The sequence below is a fragment of the Protobothrops mucrosquamatus genome, unplaced genomic scaffold (genome assembly GCF_001527695.2).
Source record: "Protobothrops mucrosquamatus isolate PMUCROS unplaced genomic scaffold, P.Mucros_1.0 scaffold546, whole genome shotgun sequence".
In the NCBI taxonomy this organism is placed as follows: Eukaryota; Metazoa; Chordata; class Lepidosauria; order Squamata; family Viperidae; genus Protobothrops; species Protobothrops mucrosquamatus.
Window position 1 is genome coordinate 189307 of NW_015386850.1, and position 16247 is coordinate 205553.

General features: G+C 35.3%; 1 protein-coding gene across 1 annotated transcript in view; it reads left to right on the top strand.

Annotated features, from left to right (window-relative positions):
• PLXNA2 (plexin A2) overlaps positions 1 to 16247 on the top strand; it is a gene marked incomplete at its 5' end in the record, with an annotated part of 261184 nt that overhangs the window by 90860 nt on the left and 154077 nt on the right. The window contains 4 exons of the mRNA XM_015816987.1: positions 3367 to 3490; positions 5231 to 5384; positions 8804 to 8900; positions 11301 to 11415. Coding sequence (XP_015672473.1) covers positions 3367 to 3490; positions 5231 to 5384; positions 8804 to 8900; positions 11301 to 11415 — 490 coding nt within the window. The remainder of the gene's footprint in view (positions 1 to 3366; positions 3491 to 5230; positions 5385 to 8803; positions 8901 to 11300; positions 11416 to 16247) is intronic.

Below are 16247 nucleotides of genomic sequence, written 5' to 3' on the forward strand. Positions count from 1 at the left end.
TACCCTTTTGCTGTTTATTCCAAAATAATCCTTTCAGTACCTAGAAACTTCTTTCAGAAAGGATGGAAGGAGACACACCAAGTGTGATAAGCTTTGCCTTTCCGAAGGATCTTAATATCCTAAAAGCAATTTAAAAAGCAACTTTCAAAAGTGATTAAGAGAGGAAATATGTAAACCTAGTGCTTGTTTGAAGTCTCTGAACTGTGGTTGGGCAAGATGGTGGTCCCTCTGCTCCTACAGCTCTAAGCCTTCTAGAGACTGCTGTTTTATGGAAGAGCAACTGAGATGATTAAAGACCTGGGGACTAAAACATAAGAAGAATGGTTGCAAGATTTGGGTGTGGCTAGTCTAGAGAAAAGAAGGACTGGGGGAGGGGACATTATAGCGGTATTTGAGAGGTTGCCACAAAGAGGAGGGGGTCAACTTATTTTCCAAAGCACTAGAGGGCAGGACAAGAAAAAATGGATAGAAACTAATCAAGGAGAGAAGCAACTAATCAAGAAAAGAATTAAGGAGAAAATTCCTAACAGTGAGGACAATTAACCACTAGAGAAGCTTGCCATCAGAAGTTATGGGTGCTTCATCGCTGGAGGCTTTTAAGAAGAGCCTGGACAGTCACTTGTCTGAAATGGTATTGGGTCTCCTGCATGAGCAGGGGCTTGGACTAGAAGACCTCCAAGGTCCCTTTCCAACTCTATTCTGATTCATTGGTCTCCTTGCAGCCTACACTGCAATTCTGCATAGGGGCCTAATAGCTGGTCGAATTAACAAAGTTACTTGGAAGTTATTACAATTACAAAATGGTTAGCAGACCTTTATGAGCATTCCAAAAATGCAGAGTTGCTACAGCCAGCAACAAGTAACCTTTTTTTCCTGTTCTGCAAACTGATAAAGACTGAAGACCATAGAAGCAACTCAGTAAAAGGGTGCAAGTATAAGGCTACCTCAAATTTTAGCAATACCTACTGAAAAAAAGGCTGGATGGTATTATATAGGTGCAGGTGTAGGATAATAGCACATTAAGCCCTGAGTAAAAGGAACAGAAATTCCAGTCCTTAAAATTTAATGGTTAAGGAAATAACAATGGTAGTACTGCCTTTATGCTGCCCTATTGCTGCAGTTAAAAAAAATCAAGAAAAAAAGGAAAATTATTAAAGTATTATCACTTTTTACTATGAAATTGTCACTGGGTATATTGATATAATTAGGCATAGATAGTTGTATATATTTAACAAATCAGAAATACATATTTTATATAAAAAAATAAAACGTTTTGTAACCATCAAAGGAAAGCATTCAAACCCCTGATCTGTGGCATGTATCATAACTTAATTGGAACCTTCTCACCATCCACTTTCCTTTTTTTCCCTTAGCTCTCTTTTTTTATGACAGTACCATCCCTAACCTAATACTGTGCTTGGTGCTGGATCTTTTAGTCAAGTCTCACCATATACATTACTTTATATCCTGCTCCATAGGGCTGATTGGATAGCATTACTTCTAGCAGTTTCTCAGAGTTGACTCTTCATGAGTGTAGTGACCTCTTAACCTCTCATAATGAAGGAAATGGAAAGAAGAAAGAGGGATTAGCCTTTTCTCTACATTTTTCTTTATCTTGATAGATTTGAAGAGTTTCAGTCCTCTCTGGGGTCTTTCTGCAATGAAATGATTTTGGTGATGAGCCAGGTGTCCAATTCATGCCAGCTGCAGAGCTCATAACTCAGCTTGTGACATGTGATGGCTTCTAATCAAGGAGGCAGTGGGGGAGAAAGACAGCACCTGAGTAATTCAGGTGTGAATCTAATGCATTCAATGTGGAGGGAAGAAATCCGGGCTTCAGGACCCTTCACCTTTATGAGAAAGAGTTTAATTAACCATAGATTTGCTTTTTAATTAAAAAGTAGCTGGTATACTGCTTTCCTTTTTTTAAAAAAAAAAAAAGTATGACTAGTGGATCAAATGCTTAGGAATGATGATTGGCCACTTGTAGGCAAGAACCCAATTGCATCTATTCAATTTCATGACTGAGAACTTGTTTTCAAGCAATTAACATACAAAATTTGCAGAATGTGATAATGATCCAGTTTAAGCTTCAACACAGATAATCTTTCAAAATGTGATTATCTCTCTGGAAAATCTGTTCCCAGCTAAGGGTGCCAAAGTCTTTAGAGAATAACTGCCTTAGAGCCTGAAAGCTTTAAAATCACTTGCTTCCTTTCCATCTATTTTCTCTGTTGAAAATAGCTATAACTCATGTACCAGATCTGGATTCAAGTTCATAAAGAGAAGTTTATGTACTAAACAATTGAATTTCTCGTCACTAGAGGAAGGTAACATTTTTTGCATGTGGGCCCATGTGTGTTTATTTTGGTGAAGGCAGAATGTTTATACACAATTTCTTCTTTTCTTTTGAAGAGAAAAGGGAAGGATAACAGAGATAGGATTGAAGAGATCTATCTTATAGTGTTTGTTTTATAGTTTGTGTTAGCTATGAAGTTGCTGTTGTTTCAGCAGCATGATGTTTGGAAGAATTGCAAAAAGTGGGATAGGTTGCCCACTCCTGCCCTAAAATTCAACAAAGTTTTGAACAAGAATCTATTTAAACCTGGAGAGTGCCACTGTATTTCCATAGAATTAGAAAAACAAGCAAGCCATCAACCTGATGGTAGCTAGGGTCTTTAATAAAGTCAGCATATTCTAGCAGAAAGATCTACCCAGCTATGAAGCTTAAATATCCATGTATGTCTGAGATATGGTATGTACAATATAAAAATAGTTATTACTTAACTTTGATGTCTTGAAAACTTTTCCTTTAATAAGCTTAACTCTGATTAAAGCTCTATAGAAACAACTGGAGCAAATAAAAATAAAAATACAATCTGACTCTATAGCGACCTTTACTGGCCACTGTTTTCTTTATTTTGGGTTGTTTTTTTTACAGCTGAGCCATTACTGCTTTATTTGATAGCACTTTCCCTTGTTAGAAACTAAGGCCAGATGTGACTAATCCATTTAACTTTATGAAAGTATCTAAAATAACATGTGGTTAGTAATGATTATATAAAACTAAGAAAGCAAGTAAACAGTGAAAGGCATTGTAAATAAGACACTGCTGAGAAGCTTGTATTATGGCTCAGTACACTCCGCAATCTCTCCTGCCTACTACTCACAAAAATAAGATTAATGCTTAAAAGAAATGCAGCGTATATCATAAAGTGCTGGTAGAGGATCAATTGTTCCATAAATGTTATCATTTTTCTAGTGTTATGGGATAAAAGTTACCAGTGGAAGGAGAATATTAGATTATAGAAATAACTTTGGATATACCTGCTATATATTTATACTGTCCTATACACTTGCTTTCAGATGTTCACGGAGGGACAAATGCGAGCGAGCCAATGAACCTTTCCGATTTGCAGCCAGCATCAACCAATGTATGACTATCGTTGTTCAACCTAGCAGCATCCCAGTTTCTGAGCATAGCCTTCCGGTAGGTAGCCAAGGCAGGTAATTGCTTGCTTCTTATGATCATTGTCTCTGTTACCAAGAGGATGTGATCTCCTCTAGTCTTGAATATTACCACTAAAAGAATTTTATCTAACATTTCCTGCCTCAGATTTGTAAAATTATATGGGTACTTAATGCCTGCCATTTGCATGCTTCACAGCCAGCTTTTGACAAGCAAAGTCAATGGAGAAGCCATGTGATGTATTATTTAATGACTGTGGGTTAGTTACTGCAGCAGAGCTGACATTGTAAGACTAGTGGTCATGTGCTGTTTTGCTTAGCAACAGAGTTTGTGCTCATTAAATGAGGACTACCTATAATGCAGATTAAAACAATCTAATTCCATGTCTCAAATTCCTGAAAATAACTTTATTCACATAATTGTGAATTTTGGCTTTTAGTTTTTAAGAAATTAATTTTGTTTTGTGTTTTGGTGTATTTCTCTTTGAGTGTAACTTGTTGAAAAAGCCTACTTTCTTTGGTATGCATATATTTTGGAAGTGTTATCTTTTAACGCAATACAAATATTCTAGTTTTCCCATTTGTACATTTTTAAATGAGACCTGGTTTGAGGAATTCTAAAAAGAGCAAAAGTAAATAGAATATAGTACATTCTGGTTTTCACTGATGTTTGAGAGTGTAAAAAAGCAAATAACTCTTGAAACAAGCTATTTTCTCTTCCATTTGATGATTACATAGGCAAGACTGGTTTCATAGCCATTTCATAGAAAAACAGTTTGAACTATTACATGTTAACTTTCAGCTGTAAGTACAATGCTTTGAGGTGTCCATTAATAAGCTAATGCTGATTAGCTATTTGCATACCATTGTGAATGGGTTTGGGGGCAATCATTTTGGGATATAAATACCTAAATTATGCCAAGTTCTGTATAACATATTCTGTATATGCTAATGAGGTAAATGGGCACAAATTATGGGAAAATGTTACATATGTAATTATAAACAAATTACATCAATTCAGATTTAATGGCCAAACCTTTTCTTTAATGGTCTGGTATATCAAGACTTTACTGTATACTGATTGGAGATATTGGTGAGGATAGGCCCCAAGGAAATATTTTACTGATCTACCTCCATTTTGTTTTTTAATTTCAACCAATAGTTCACCTGCAAAAGTTTCCAAATTAAAAGTGAAGAAGTTATCTTATGAAGCCTTGGTCTTACATGCTATAATAGAAATGCCACCTCAACTTATTTATTTATATACTGCCTTTATTATTTTTATAAATAACTCAAGGCGGCAAACATACCTAATATTCTTTCTTCCTCCTATTTTCTTCACACCAACCCTGTGAAGTGGGTTGGGGTGAGAGAAAGTTACTGACCCAAAGTAGCCAGCCAACTTTTATACCAAGGCAGGACTAGAGCTCACAGTCTCCTGGTGTCTAGCCTGGGGCTTTAATCACTAGACCAGGGGTGTCAAAACTGGCCGCCCACGAGCCAGATGCATCACAACATGCCACGCCCACTTCAGTTCCACAAAGGCAAAAAAGTCACAATACGTCACATGATGCAATCAAATTTGACACCTGTGCACTAGATCAATCTAACTCTGGTATTAGGTCAGTGAAGCAATTGCAACTGAAATATAATGATTAAAAAAAAAGTTTAAATACTTTGCTGTGGTTTTCTTGCAATATAGAAAGAAATATGCATACTGCCTTCTATTTTATGCCTCTTCTCTTCATTTTTTTCCCCATAGCTCAGCTTGCTGGTGAATGATGCTCCAGATCTGTCACCTGGCATAATCTGTGTATTTGGAAACCTCACTGAAGTAGAAGGCCAGGTTTTGGGGAACCAAATTATATGTATTTCTCCATCCTCTAAGGATGTCCCTGCCATACCTGTGGACCAGGGTGAGCTGGCTTCTCAGTGGTAAACTTGTGATACTTAGAGCAAGAATTAGAAGAATGGGTAATGATGGTCTGCATTATGGAATTGATTTAGATATACTGACTTCTCCAATATTAGCCTCATGTCTTCTCTTAGGCACTCTAAAGTAGCACCCATTAACTTGTGGAACACCTGTCAAAAATGTTGCTATTACAATCAGATGTGCATGATTCTATTCTTATTGCTAATCTCAGTAAAAATCGTTTTAGCCTTCCTATGGAGCTGACTTCTTGATCTTGTCTGTCTAATGGAGCTGAGATCAGTCGTACAAGACTGAGTATATGGTATCTCCTCCTTCTTTTTCTAGCTCAGTGAATTAGGAATGTTTCTACCTAAGTTGCTTTTAGATGTTATCTTGTATTCCTGGATTTAAAAAATGTTTCAGCCTCTTTTGCGTAGATAACAGATCCTGAATTTTTCCACCAGGGTCATCTATCTTCCATTTTTTTATTTTAAAAAGTCTAAGAATACATACATTTTAGACATTAATAATTTTATTACAGCATATATTTTCACAATGTATACATTAAATATGGTATGTGCCAGATGTGCCATGATTGCATATTCTAGATCTCCAGAGATATAGGTCATGCTGACTGGGAAATCTGAGAGTTCCCTAGTTCTCATTGCTGCTCTGAAGAACTCTATATTATTATTTCATTAAATTTGTTATAGCCACCCACTCCAACATTCTGGATGGCCCACAACATATAATATTAACTAAAGCAATTAAGAGTGTAGCTAAAATAAAATAGCCTGGACTAAAAACAGCCTAAGGCAGACTAAAAATGAGAAAATAAACTATAATGTCACTGTTTAGTACATGACGTATTACCTGAATTGGAAATGTGTATATTTAAAGTGGAGCCAAAAGTTCATGAAATGCAATAAGTACAAGTATCTCCCTGACATTTCTACTCAGAGCCAAGATAGCAGAACCAAGTAAGAAATGAGCAAACTATTGACACTAGCTTCAGTATTACCTTTGTAGCTATGTATTGCACAGAATTGAATTGAAATTGAATTTACTTTATTGAATAACTTTACCTTAGAATCTTTCTTTGTATCATTTTCACCGAAAGGTGATGTTACCAAACTCATCAACACAGTGCCCTGGAAGGCTCAAATATTTTCCAACTGCCTTCTGAATGTTGCGTCTTTTATGTCATATTTTTAGCTACTTGCATAGAGAGAAATCATTTTGTCTAATGTAAACTGAAGTAGGGCATTGTATCCAAGTAGTGCTATATATCACATGATTACAATTCAATAAAGGAATGGTTGAAGCTACTAGGATCTGTAATAGTGCTGTCTAAGTGGATGTGGCAGTTTTTTGGTGGGCCTAATCCTGAATATCTAGTGCTCTGTTGACATTGTGGTTTCAGCCATAATGCTGTCTACAAGCAAGTATATGCTTTCCATGTAACAATAAAATATGAATAACCATGATGGACTTCTAGTTTGTATTATGGCAATGTTTTGTCATGTTATTTGCTCACTTTAATTTCCATTCTAAAACTGCTTTATATTAGGAATGCTTTTCATAAAGGAATTGATTATTACTTATTTGATTTTGGACAAAGTTTTAATTCTAAAAGCAGGCAAGAAAAATGCCATCTACATCTATGCCTTCTGCATAGTAGGTGTAATCTGCTTCTAGCAGATTGCACAAACCCCACACATTTAAAAGCCAGCCTTCAAGCCATCTGCTTGCTAAGCTTACCTATCATTAGGGTCTCCATCTTTTGTTATGTGAGCAGGGAAAAGAAGAAGGTAGTGTGGGTGTTACTCATGCTCTAAAGTATGACTCACTCCCCATGAGTGGGCCAAGGTTTCCATTATTTTTTTTTTATTCTTTCTTCACTAATATAATTGCTATCAAGATTTCTTTCATACTATTACCAAACAGCTAATTGTTTGAAATTTATTTTTTACATTGTCTCATTTACAAGTAGCTCTTCCTGTGAGGAGAGTATTTAATAAGCATCCATAGAAGTTCACGAAAGATCTGGGCAGTGTGTAGAGCAGAAATGCCAGCAAATGGCTACAAGGAAGTGAATGCAATTCATGGCAGTCATGGCTATGTGCCATTTTACCTGGAGGGAAGATAACAGAGATCAGCAACTGGCATAAAATTTCAAGATGCAAACAATCTTTTTGTCTATTTCAAAAGATATGGTTATTGGCAGGTGTTGCCTACCACACTGTCAGCCAATTTCCATCAATCTTTCTTCACTGGCACTGGATGGCATTACAATAACTGCTTCTGATTTGAACAGAACTCGGCAGAGAAAGTGTAAATTTATGTTTCAATTTAATTAATGCATTCCTATCTCTTTCAGTCTTTTTCAGTTGTTCAAGCACTGCTTCAAAGACATCAGTCTTCTTGAGTTTTCCCCTAGTTCTTCAAAATTATTATCGCCTTTATTAGTCATTTTGCACTTTCAAATGAATAGATTCCTATAATTTTGTAGCAACCACTGTGAATATCTTTCTTTGTGTACTGTCATAGGTATATGGTGTTAAAATTCAAGATTATACCTATCAATTTTCAAGCATCATTATAAACATTCTAGCAGTACCATACATTCCCATATTCTTGAGGCAACATGAAAAAAATCTGGGATATGGAAGTATGAGCAACTTCTTGTCTTATTTCACACAAGAAGTGCAGCACTAAACTGTACTTAACATAGCATAGTCACTTTGTGCATAACATACTATGCCCAAGCAAATAATGTTAAAATGGATTAACATTATTAACTATTTTTCAGAATGTTAAGGGAACAGCTAGGTTTCCCATACTAATGATCCACAAAATATCAAATTAATTTTAGGCAAGATTACAGTATTATATAAACCTCTGGCATAGGAAATGTAGTTTATATTTTCTAGTGTTTCTCACATAACCCTATGGCTTCAAATTTGGGGTTATCTTGGTAGAATAATGGAGTACTCGCCTTACAGATACTGAGAAAACATAGGAAGATAATTGGCTTCTTGGTTTATTAGCTTCAGGATTTTTAGGGTTTAGAGTTCAAAAGACAGCATTATTTTCTGATTGGAAGATTTTAAGAAACCAGTGTTATAGCACTGGAAATGTGTAACCCAGTGCATTTCTTGAAACAGACATGTTGCCACAGATTGTTCCAGTAAAATAGATTGGCCTAGCATAGAGGTACATTAATTTGATCCTGCCTTATTTGAAAATAAATGCAACTATCCCATCAAGGATTGGGAAATAATACTTTTAAAAGATCAGTAAATAAAGATGAAGGAATAGGACTTAAAAGATAATTTAAAAATGCGTAAAACATCTGTAAAAGGCCCACATTATTCTTGTGCATGTTATTTCAATAATTTCTTTGTTTTTTTCCCCCAGACTGGTTTGGCATAGAGCTTCTGTTGAAATCCAGAGAGACTGGCAAGATGTTTGTCAGCACAGAGTTCAAATTTTACAACTGCAGTGCCCACCAGCTGTAAGATATCGTTTAATGTTTCTGTCATTAAATGCTTTACAGTTACATAGAGATTTTTGCCTATGTTTTTGCAGCAAGAACTGCAAAATTACTGTGTATAAAAAGGTTTATATCCAAGCACAGAACCTACTAGCTAGGATTCACTAGTATTTACATAAAGAAGAATGGTTAGTTACCTAGTTTGTTAGGATAATTGGTTTTTATGTATCACTTGGATATCTAATACAGTTATTAGAAAAATGGTTAGATTCCAAAGACACTCTTCTATGATATAATCACAGTATTGTGATGTTAAAATAACATTTAAGCTTCTTCAAAGTTGTTCTGCATGATTGCTATAAATAGATAACATAAGTATAAATTAATAGATTATGTTTTGTTTTAACTGCATTGTCATTTCAGTGTCAATTACTGGTATTTCACTAAACCTTCAGTTACTGAAAGACTAAACTTTAAAAGTAAAATTTCACAGGTAATTAATCTTTTATGCTGAGGTAATGAGAAAAAATTCCTTTCCTAACACTAGGAACTCTACTAAACAATGGCCATTCTAAGTGTAACAAGGTATTCCAAGGTATTCCAACTCATAATAGAAAATGTTATTCAGTGCACCATATAATAAAATTATATGCTCAGTATCAGTATCTAACAGCAACACTTGCATGCTAAGATCATAAAAACTCATTTTGATTTGGGAAATGGAAACTAAAGAGCATGTGTCATTCAAATTCCTGTCAAGAGAACAAGAAAGAGTGAGAAATGTGTCAAATAAGTGAGTAATTAAATACATTCATGCTGCTTAATATTCTATCCACTAGATTTGCATGTCTATGATTAGAATAGGTTTTTAAGGTCATTTCAGAAAAAGAAAAAGCAGACTGCAGTTGAGGATTAAAGTTGGACAAACAGGGTGTGTGTCTTGCAAATGAGAGATGGGGACGCTCACTGAACTTTGTAACTTGAAAATGAAGAATTATCTGTTTGAGATACTAAAATCCCTTACAAAACTCAGACTTATTAACCAGAAGACCAGGAATGGGGGGGGGGGGATCAAAATCTTGCAGCTGTCATTTGGAGAAAACTGGTCCCTGTAATTAATCTAGTAAACATTCCCTGATTTGGTAAGAATTAGTTGTGTTTAAAAGCTAAACAAGTATATATTAAGCCAATGATATTAATCCATAACGTATTTGGACATGATTTATTTTGTGTACATGCAATGGAGAAGAGTCTTGAACTCATCACTTCTCACTGGTCCTCTTTTTTGGGGGGGGGTTGTGTGTTTGGAGTAATATTCCATTGGAAACTGCCTTCATGAATTTTAAGGGTGTTACCATATGCCCCCCCCCATCTAGTGTTTTCATCAAAATACTTCTTTTCTGATCCCCTGATCAGAAAGCAGAGGTCTGATTATTCATTCTATTTTCACTACACTTTTCATCCTTAAATGTTTCCGTTATATGAAACATATCCATTAAAATTTGATATACAATATTGATGGAATAGAATTAATTCACTTGGTCCTATCCAAGCACAAGGGGAAGAAGTTTAGGAAGGTCATCTGTATAGGCTGAGTACCTTGAGATTTCATCTGGCTCAGTTCATAAACACTTTAGACTAAAGAGAAAAAAAATCAGCAACATTTGCCTTTTTATTTGCACAGGACTTTTAAGATTCCAAAGGATATGATCCAGATTGGAAATAGATTTAACTGGAATATCAGAGAATCATTGTTTGTATTAATCAGGTGTTATTATATCTATACCACAGAGCCTAAACTTTAAAGCAAAGGTCCCCAACCTTTTGGGCACCACGGACCAGTTCCGTGGAGAGAGGTTTTTCCACGGACTGGAGGGCACGTGGTTTTGTGTGCTGCTTGCATCCCATGGATGGGGCTTTTCTTGTTTGTGTGGACTGGTTACTGGCATGCCGCAGCCTGGTACTGGTCCACGGACCGGGGGTTGGGGACCCCTGCTTTAGAGAATATCTTTGGCAACCTAATAAATTTGATAGATCTGAATCGTGAAATTCTCTTAGCTGTTGAGATTCTAAGATACAATATATTGAAACAAAAGATCTTTGCAATAAACCCCAAAATCCAGAAACCTGTGTTATGTGAAGTTAATGGCTTTGGTTTAGAGGCACTTGTCTTAGGCAAAATGCACTGAAAACATGGTAATTCTTCTTATCTGTCCTAAGAGATTCTGACAAACTCATTTTTTTCACCCAAGTATTTATTTTAAAGACACCTACTGTATGTCTGTTACATGGAAACTGAAAACTGTTTTCAAATGAAATATTTGTTCTGTTTAAGCAAATATATAAAATTTTGCTGACTTACTGTTATTTATCAGGCATTATCAATACTAAACATATTTGCCTATGTTCCTTTCTTGGCAGATGCCTGTCTTGTGTCAACAGTGCCTTTCGCTGTCACTGGTGTAAATATCGAAACCTGTGCACTCATGATCCAACAACATGCTCTTTTCAAGAAGGACGGATCAATGTTTCTGAGGTATAAACACTGGATTTAGGAACTGGACAACACAGTTCTGGTGCAAATCTTAAATGTTTGCCTTGTGATTCAACTGGACTTTCTTTTCCCATTGCCACGTCACATTGTAACAAAAGAGGGTGAAAGAAAGAGAGAGAGAGAGAGAGAGAGAGAGATTCAGAAGATCTAAATCTTGGTTGGTGGTCTCATTCCTACACAAGATATGTTGGAATATGAAGATGAATATGAATATATATTGAGATTGCAGATCTCCATAAATTCATAGTACAGTTCAAGCCATTTATGGACCTATATTTGGAAGAAGATCATGAAAAACACTAGTGACTTTCTGCTGGTTGTAAATAACATATATTTGATATGATAATAATTCCCATCATTTATTTTAGGAAAGATCAGTTTTTCTACCTTTAGGCAGTAACACAGCATCAGTTTATAAAGACAGACATCTCAGTGAAATTATTCTGGCAGCACTCTGCCACTGCAGTACCGTGAGATATATATTTCGAAAACTGTTTTCACAATGTTTTAACTGAGAATCTCAGTAATAGAACTACAAAAAAAAACAGGAATTTATATTATTAGGCTCAGAATGGTTTGGGAAAAGGCTATGCACTGAAGTACACTTACTTACAGTGATTTGGTCATATTCTCTATTTTATTTTTTGGGTTTTGATGGGGTTAGAACTAATTGAAGCTTTTCAATATTATAAACATATTTCATGATGCTGATATGAATTCTGATTAAGAATATCTGATATTGAGAGGGAATCTGGGAAATGCAATCAACAATGACTGAAGAAAAGGGTGTTTAAGATAGAATAGAATAGAGCTGGAAGGGACTGGAGGTCTTCTAGTACAGCCCCCTGCTCAAGCAGGAGAACCTATACATCTCAGACAAGTAGCTGTCTCTAGCCTCTTCTTAAAAATCTCCAGTGATGGAGCGCCCATGATTTCTGGAGGCAAGCTGTTCCACTAGTTAATTATACTCACTGTCAGGAAGTTTCTCCTTAATTCCAGGTTGCTTCTCTCTTTGATCAGTTTCCAACCATTGTTTCTTGTCCTTCCCTCTGGTGCTTTGGTGAACAACCTGGCCCCCTCTGCCTTGTGGCAGCCCCTCAGATACTGGAACACTGCTATCATGTCTCCCCTATTTCTTCTTTTCTTTAGACTAGCCAAACCCAAGTCCAGTAGCCATTCTTCATATGTTTTAGTCTCCAGGTCTTTGATCATCTTAGTTGCTCTTATCTGAATTTTTTCCAAACTCTCAACATCTTTTTAGTGATATGGTGACCAACATTGGCTGCAGTATTCCAGGTATGGTCTTACTAGGGTTTTATAAAGCGGTACTAATACTTCATGTGATCTAGATTCTATGTCTCTGTTTATACAACCCAGGATTGTATTAGCTTTTTTGGCTGCTGCTGCACACTGCTGGCTCAGCCAAATTAGGACTTCAAGGTCCCTCTCACAGTTGCTGTTTTTAAATAGGAATGAATGCAGTATGAAATGTTTTAGGGTAGACAGCTACCCAAGCTTAATGAATAGATCTTCTTACCCAGATACCCTGACTAAATTAAACATGTCCTTTCCTCAAAGAAATTCACAAATTGCCAGCATGAGGGAATCAATCTGAACTGGGACCTGGATATGATATAGAGCATTCATACTTTGCTTCTTATTTTGAAATTGGAAAAAAATGACCTACAGCTGTAGTTTGCACTGGAAATTTTATTATTAAAGACAGACAACATTTGGGATTAGTAATTGAGAAGGATGATATAATATCCATGAGACCAAGGAAAGCTTTTCATTTTTCTTTTTCACCATAAAAATGTTAAGCCATCAATATTTTGAAAAGATGTGAGGTGTAAAGTGATTGCCTTTGATGAAAAAAAATTAACATATATTTCAGATTGCCAGTAGAAATAATTGGCTTTAATTGAATCTCATAAATGTGAAATCTAACCAACAATGAGATTGAAGAGAATAAAATGCAAGAAAATAATAAGGAAAAATTAAATTTCCTTTCTGGTTATAATGTAGTCACACTGCAAATATACCCAAAGAGAAATAGCAAACTTTTTAAAAAGGTTATCTTCTTGGTTAGCATGAATAGCAGATACTGTATATGTATATACAGTATGTATGTAAAAGTTATTAGGGTTGGAAACAGAAATACATGTTTAGGAATGATCACTGAAACTTTTTATCAGAAGTGAAGTCAAATGACTTACATACGCTGTGAACTTCAGAGTGCCTTGAATTGTCAGCTTTGAGGACCAACAAAAAAGTTTTAAATGTTTTAATATAAATGCATGAATCTTCTTTCTAAAGGAACGGCTGCTGGAATTGGGTATGTCTAGTTTAATGAAGAGAAGGACGAGGGGGGACATGATAGCAGTGTTCCAATATCTCAGGGGTTGCCATAAAGAAGAGGGAGTCAAGCTATTCTCCAAAGCGCCTGAAGGCAGGACAAGAAGCAACGGGTGGAAACTAATCAAGGAGAGAAGCAATCTAGAACTAAGGAGAANAAGAGACTGGACAGCCATTTGTCCGAAATGGTATAGGGTTTCCTGCCTGAGCAGGGGGTTGGACTAGATGACCTTCAAGGTCCCTTCCAACTTTACTATTATTATTATTATTATTATTATTATTATTATTATTATTATTATTATTATTATTATTATTATTATTAAGTGGCAATAAGGACCAATCTGCTTTTATGAATATGCACTTTCTCAGCTGTTCTGTAATAGTATTCTATTTAGCATTTTGGAAGCAAAATTTCCTAATTTGTAGATTTCTATTACTAATTCAGTATAAATAGGAAATGTAGAACACGAGGAGAGACACAGAGAGAAAAGATGATTTGTCCAGTCCAGAATAAAGAAGTGACAGGAGTGGGATTACAACTGTAAAGAAACTCTTAACTTTTATTATAAAAATTGTGATATAGATAAGATGCAAGGACAATTTCTTAAATAAGATGAACTGTTCTTAAAATATGGCTAAATAAGAATAATTGAGGGGTGAAGGAGGTTTAGCATTTAAAAAAAAATATGTAGTTCTTTTAGAATTCTTTTAAAGACTCAAAGACTTACCTAGGATTTATTTGGGAGGACATCTATGCCTGGAAAATCACCCTTTGAATATTTGTTTATTGCTTCCTGTCTGGGCTCTGTTTTTGGCACATTCTTTCTTTCATTGGTCTATGTTAAGCATTTGCATTAAGCTACTTTGAGGAATTACTTTGCTAACCATAATTGTGATAACACAAATAAACCATTTTTCATATTTTCTCTATGCATCCATGCATCGACACCCCCCCCCCCCATCTAACTTGGTAAACTAATTTGTTGAGTCTCCTCAAAAGAATTGAAATGCTGAATGTGGGAGTTACAGGATGATTTAGTTACTCTAAAAAGTCTTTGCAGATAGTAATACTCAGATACCAGAATATTTCTGTTTTTATGTTTTTAACACTACCCTGCTAGCAAAGCTCTTACTTTAACAGAAATGAAATAGCAAAAACTAAGTTGCATTTGGAAGCAAAGTAAAAACATTATATCCATGAAACTAGCTGTAGCTATTAGAAAAACAGCACACAATAAAACTCTTCATTGTGAATATTAGATTGCATTTAGCTCAGCATTAAGATGTATATACAGTATGAGAGTCTACCTCCTCAACTACATTTGATTGCACTAGTTAACACACCTCTAAAATGTTAAAATCATCCCTGTCATCAGATGTTAGAGTTAAGGATCTTACACATTGCTAGCAATTGTTTGTTTGTGCCAGAATGAAAGCAACTCAACCCTTTTAAAGTAATGTTATAGTTTTCAAAACTATTGAAAAAGAGGCACTTTCATGTTTTACCATTTTGTTCTCCATTAATGCTTAGAGGCAGATCTGCACTCTGCAGCCACTCAAGTAAATTTGCACTGTGTGAATCCTTTTCCTCTTTGCACTCTGGCAGATTTATTATTTAACACAGTTAAAAAACCATATACTTAAGATTGTGGAACTAGCCAGCTCTGACAATGAGGATATATGACTTCAATTTTGTCCAAGGCATTCACTGAAAACAGTATGATTCATTCTGTGGGCAGAATCAGTTGTTATGCTTATTTCTTAAAGTGTTTCTATCCTACCTTTTATGTCTAATACCTTTCAAATTGAGAAACAGACTATTTAAAAAGGTATAAAACAGCCACTAGGGAATTTTTAAAATTATTCCCCAACTACATAAAACTGAAAATAACAGCAAATAAACTTTTGTAGAAGAAAGTTTATTAAAAAGCCAAGTTTTAGTTACTCACTGAAGCATGAGCAATGAAATAACTATAAAAGATCTTGGAAAAGCATTTCCTGGTCCTTCCTATCCTATTTTCCCACCTACTAAATTTCGGAAATTTGATTCTGGGGAGAATAAGTATAATCTACAAACTAAACTGTAGAATAGAAGACTTGAGTAGACTGTCATAGTATAAAGCAATTAATTCATTAGCTTTATTAACTTTTTCTCAGATATTTATTCTGCTCAAATTTTTCATGGTGGGAAGTGAAAAAATGACACATTCCTATCCCAATAGACCAGTGTTTCTCACTTTGGCACTCTAAGAAGTTTGAATTTCAATTGCTTGTTTGAACCTAAATTGATTTTCTATTTCAGTATCTTCATTGCCAATTCTAAGGCTGGTGGTTGTATCTGTTGTTGTTAGTTTAGTTTCCTTAATATTTAAATCTTAGTCCCATTCTTTCAATGCACACTTTGACTTTTATACCAAGTTGCAGATCCTTTGCATTTTCAGCTATCAAAGTAGCATCAT